The 6,000-nt window shown below is 34.7% G+C and overlaps 1 protein-coding gene across 1 annotated transcript in view; it reads right to left on the bottom strand.

Moving 5' to 3' along the window:
• Positions 1 to 6,000, bottom strand: part of LOC108365724 (extracellular serine/threonine protein CG31145) — an 86,112-nt gene that overhangs the window by 27,142 nt on the left and 52,970 nt on the right. The window contains exons 7-8 of the mRNA XM_017619855.1: positions 5,870 to 5,962; positions 414 to 657 (exon numbers count right to left, since the gene is read on the bottom strand). Coding sequence (XP_017475344.1) covers positions 414 to 657; positions 5,870 to 5,962 — 337 coding nt within the window. The remainder of the gene's footprint in view (positions 1 to 413; positions 658 to 5,869; positions 5,963 to 6,000) is intronic.

Below are 6,000 nucleotides of genomic sequence, written 5' to 3'. Positions count from 1 at the left end.
CTAGAATCAAGTAGTGGGCCTATAAGGTAGGATAGATACTGTATACAGCATTCAATAGTGAGAGACCTTCTTCTGGTGTCATATTATATTACATTTTCAAGTTAAATGATAGGGAAACAGGGTTGAAGAAAAGCTTTCGATTCCATATTTCGCACTGTCCTCACCCTTAACTGGCAAGGGCATATTTTATGGCATAAAATAAAAACAAATATATTTCATAAAGAATGAGAACGTTAGGAGTACATAGTATGTAATTAAGAAAATAAAATGCAACACAACGCATTAGTACATCACCTGCAGGCGTTTATTTAATTCTAGAATTTGTTTTGAGCGAATTCTACGCTCACTCAGTAATACAAACAAACTCTCATACACACACACACACACACACACACACACGCACGCAAACTCACCTTTCGCCCTGTTTGCTCGTAACTGGGCAGGAAAGCAGCAAATGAGCCCTCCAACATATCCGGGTTACCGCAGACGGCATGGCTGGTGTCACAGTAATAGGAACACTTGCCGTGGAAGCACAAATTCGATGATGGTGAAACAAAGAAGGTTCTTAATAAATTGTCGTCGGCGACTTGATAAATTTCTGTTGTAATATTTAGTATGCGACCGGCGACGGGCATAGCGCGGCGGAAACCCAAAATGCTGTAAGCAGAAAAACAAAAAAAAAATATATATACAAATGGAAACTTAGTACAAAACCAAAAAAATATACATATGTATACAGAAGTACGAGTACATATGAGAATAATATAAATATGTATTTATGTCTAAATAAGCATTGCACAAGAAACCCATTAACCGGCGATGTAGTGGCAATAAAAATTTGTTGTATGAATACGAGTAAGTGCATGTAATGACAAATGGATGGTTGAATGAACGCATAAAAACTAAAAACACAGAAAATAACTTGCTTTTTTTACAGCAATCGAGCCCTAATTCGTTGCACGGTGAACGCTTGCTGGTTAGATGAGAAAAAAGGAGAAATAAATGTTCCCAGAATGTTTTCTCTAAAAAAAAGCATGTAGCAAACGAAATGAATTAAATGTTTCCGAGCGGTTGAAACGCTTATTTTACTGAATGTTGCCATGTCTACATCCAAATCCAACTAATATTTCACAAGAAAATGCAGCGAAAAGAAAATACCAAACTGCACCAGGCAATAACGCTGTATGAGGCATGAAAGCATAAAGTAGTTTTACACATTCTATGTTGAGTTTCTTAGGAGCAAGAAGGATAAACATTCTTTAATTTTGTTGTTGCTGCCCCATGGTCGACAACTCAAACTCACTTACTATAGGTGTGCTAGCAATGTTATTTGACTTTGTTGGTAGCAGTAGCAAATAAAATAAGAAAACAAACAGGAGACAGTCTGCTGACAGCACCCACATACATACATACATACATCCATACATACATGTGTACATTCAATTTCCACTAGTGTATGCTTGTATGTATTTACAACGTAATTCATGTTGACACAATAGTTAGACACAATAAAGATACCTACAATGAGCGTTGATGTCAATGGGAGTGGAAGGACACTGGGGAGGTCGTTCAAATAGAATTTAATACTTTCTGGCGGCAGCAAAAATATTATTAAGAACAACACCGTAGCGTTCAAGCACCTACAGTAATAACTAAAACTTATTTAAAAATGTTTGCAGCAATTCTTGTTGCTTTCTTATACAGATGAGATAAGGTTCGTTTGCCAGCAGCACATATTTAATTCCTTTCGTAAAGCCCAAAAAGAGACATAGGCTTTAACCTTTGCAGGTTTTTTGGCAATAAATAACTCTCAAAAAGGCTACCGAACAAGGCAGGTAAGTTGTAACGTAGGGATTGCTGAGCAGAGCGAGAGAACATTTTCCTATGTACCCTCAGCATATAAGTGACATACCACGCATAAGTGGTCGCCCAACAAAAAAAAATTGACCAGCTAGTAGTAGCAGAGGAAGAGGGAGCCCTCCACTGACTGTGGCATCCTTAGTTGAACTCAACCAAACTTACTTAGGTGGTTGCAATGCCAAATAAGAAGTAGAAGAAGATTTCTGCAAAGCCTTGGGTGGATAGTTTTCCGAATCCGAGTAAATTTGTGATTAAAGTAAGTATAAAGTACTGAACAATTCTGCATTTTGATAAAGCTACACCTAATTGACTACTGTATGAGTTATTACAAAATACGAGATAAAATCCCAACTTACTTTTATATGGAAAAAATCTGAGTTAATTTTTTTCTATCACGGGTGGGACAAAAAAATAGAACTTGTTTTTAGGAGCTGATATATTTTATGAAAATTCTGCGAATTTATTTCACTTTTCTGTGTGAACTTTATGTCTTATAATAAAACAAAGAACCACGAATGCAAACAAGTACAAACTACAACAAAAAGGATGGTTTTTTTATTAAAAAAAAATTCGAAATTCCTCTGTCACGGGTGTGATATCATTTGTCCCGGGTGGGTCAAGTACGAATTTTTATATGAAAAGGAGCTTTTAGTGTGGTCTATATTAAATATTAGTCATTAAAAAATAAAGAAGCCAAGTAGGGGTTCAATTCACTCACGTTTTGTCTTAGTATAGTGCATTTTATATAGAAGAACAAGCCTAGCACCGTCAGCCAAAAAAAAATACTAAAAATCAACGCGATCTCTCTAACATTATGTAACAAACCCGAAACACAACTTCAACTTCTGTAATTAAATGAAACAACTTTTACCTTTTTTTGTCACGGGTGGGCCAAGACCAACAATGCTTAATAATAACTCAAGAGAGTACTGATGAGGAAGTAAATTGTTNCACGGGTGGGCCAAGACCGACAATGCTTAATAATAACTCAAGAGAGTACTGATGAGGAAGTAAATTGTTTTATTTAAGCATACAGAGCATTAATGTACGTTTCTTTTTATGATGTCAAGTAACTGTGAAGGTTTCAAATAGTGCTTAAGCGTTCTTTTGCTACCCGAGTGGTTTAATTTTTAACCAATTGCTTAAAGGTGACCATTGAAATATCTTTCGTCTTATTTTCCGAGAAGTAGTCATACCATTTCTCATAATTTGTTAACTTTTAAACTATCATTACTATTCCGCTGTCCATGGGAATTGATGTCTATAATACTGGTCCACCTCGTTGAAAGATCTGTGACAGTCATTTCAGGATTTTTCCTTGTCTATGTGTGAGTTTAAAGCTGCTTGACTGTCAGAGAAAATCAGACTTTTTTACTGATACACAGAAGTAAAAAGCCAAAAATATGTGTATAACGGTATGTAATTGTGAGTGGTCGAAAAACCCAAAAAACTAATTTTCTCAGCACTCAGGTAGTATTCCCTATAGTACTTAAGGTCTAGAGAGAGGTTTTAGAGCATAAATATATATAGGTGTGGTGGGAATTTATTTCACCTTTTGAGTATTACCAGAGCTTATCGAGGGAAAGAGAAAGTAGCTCGTCCATTCCCAATGCATCTGACCCAAAATAGAACCATCTGTGTCTGGCGAAGGCCGTATAGCGGCACGAAAACGTTCTGTACTATCCTCATTATCCAAACAAGTCGTACATGCTTAGAGTGACCATAGATTGCGAACCGTAAGCAGTCCTGATAGGGCGCTAATCCCAAAAAAGTAGATATTTATGCAGGTATGTATATGTATGTATATCTAAATTTTCACATTTTATCTAAAATTTTACTTCTACATAAGCACAGCTCTCGAGTTAAGTTTTCTCAGGCATCACCTTGACATTGCACATGCAGAAAACTTTGGCCACCATCTCTCAATTTATCACCCTACATATTTTAACTCGAAAATAAGGCATTAAACTGCTGGCAACCTGAATAAAGTAAATTCGATTACGCATGCCACCCAAACCAGCTCCTAAGAGGGAACCGTGTGGAAGGAAATTTTTTGACATTATTCTTTAAGGCTGATTTTAATTACTCTCGAAATTAAATAAAGGATTAAAATACACAAAGCAGCAGAAAAGAAGGCAAAGTAAGAAAAATGGTTAAAAAAGTGAAAATATGAAATTCAAATGAATGAACGAATGAGGATAAAATGCGCAATAAATGCAAATTAAGGAGAGGATATCGCTTTCCTGTTATTACGATATTCCTGTATGCTTGTGCGGACATTTATGCGAGTATAAAGATGGACACCAGTTTAATATTTTCTTATTATTGTGCATACTTTTATATTTAGTACCTATTGAATAAATATTTATATGTATAAAAATGCAATACTTAATACGCTGATGATGATTACATATATCGTTGGCTTAGTTCGCAAACGGGCTAAGTCCATTTTTTTTTTTTTCAGGAGGGACAAAAAACCGTCTAACTTTTTTTGTTTTCAATATTTTTCTAATCTGTAAATGCAGTTTTATTCCTTAGTTCGTCTTGTTTTAGTACCAATAATCGGCCGATTTCCAAATAAAGCTGTTGCAGACTTATAGGCTCTTTTAGGACTTAGCACATTTTCTCTTTAAGATTTTATTCTTTTAATCTGGACTTAGCACATTTTCTATCAACCTTTTTTCCATTATTTTTTATTGTTAAACGATTTAATTATTTATTTTAAATATATTTTATAGTTTTAAAATGAATTATAACCTAATACAGTTTTATTTCATTGCTATTAACAAAAATAACTATTTTAAGTCGTAGATTTATGTACCATTTATAAAAGAAATTAATTAAAAGCAAGTAAAGAGGTATAAGTTTGGGCGAAACCGAACTTTATATACCCGTATCAAATACTGTCGTAAGCAGGGGCTTTTTCCCGATTTCAAACGTTTTCGATAATATCCTGAGTTAAACTCAATGAAATAATTGAACCACGTTTAGTGGAAATCGCTAAAGTGGCTACCGAAATACACCTTGTAGTCATAAAGTGGGCGGTGTCACGCAGTCTTATTTATTGTTAAGAGATTGTTGTAAGTATTAACTTGAAGTAAATTAGCGTCTTCAGTTATTGAAATATCAGAGTTTCCGTATTTTTGAAATTTACCGTTAGATATACGGGAAGCGAATGTAATTTTGGTCCGATTTGAATAATTTTCAACGAATTGCTTTTCCGTACCAGGTTTATTAAGTGCACCGAGTTTGGTAGAAATTGATAAATCGGTTACCGAGTTACACATTTGTGGTCATAAGTGGGCGGCGCCATGCCCATTATCCAAAAATGTATCATAATCTTATTTTCTGCTGAGTGGTTATCGCGATCATCGATTTTAAGTGAATTCGATTTTTAACAGATTTCTTAGCTAGACCCTAAATAAGGCTCGTAACGAGTTTGGTGGAGATTGGTGAATGGGCTACTGAGATACAGCATTTCATAATAGGTGGGCGGGGTCACGCCCCTTTTCCAAAAATTATAATAATATTTTTTACAAAAATTCTACTTCACATACTAATTTTGAACAATTTGCATCCAATATTTACTGAAATATCGTAGTTTTTGCATTTTTAGAATATACCTTTATATTGGAAATGGGCGTGGTTACATTCCGATTCGCCCATTTTTAATACCAACTTACCTTGGATAAAGGGCAACCTACATACCAAATTTCGTTGAGATATCTCGAGTTATCGTGTACACGGATAGACGTGTACATATTTTTTTTTTGGATTTTTTTGGACTTAGCACATTTGCGTACCAATGCATAACAACAAGTAAAAACGACATGACGGTAATTTTCTTTTTTGGTAATGATGTATTTTCAGATATGCTATCTTACTGCATGAAAATCTCAATTTACATAAAAAGTGGACTTAGCACGTTTGCGAACTAAGCCAATGATATGGTAAATACGAGTAAAATAAAGATAGATAATAATTTTTTGTTGTTTCTTTTTTAGCTTACCGGTCTAAATGAAACGCAGCAATTTCGGCATTATGTCTTTCATAATCTGTAAAATAGAAATGATTTGGCAACGTTTGTTGTTCGCGCGGAAATCTGAAAATATAAAGATAAGAAAATGTATGAAAGCTCCT

Source organism: Rhagoletis zephyria, unplaced genomic scaffold, assembly GCF_001687245.7.
Source record: "Rhagoletis zephyria isolate East Lansing unplaced genomic scaffold, Rhagoletis_zephyria_1.1 Rzeph_scaffold_01977, whole genome shotgun sequence".
Classification (NCBI taxonomy): domain Eukaryota; kingdom Metazoa; phylum Arthropoda; class Insecta; order Diptera; family Tephritidae; genus Rhagoletis; species Rhagoletis zephyria.
Note: the sequence above shows the minus strand (reverse complement) of the source record. Positions and strands in the feature narration are given on the sequence as shown.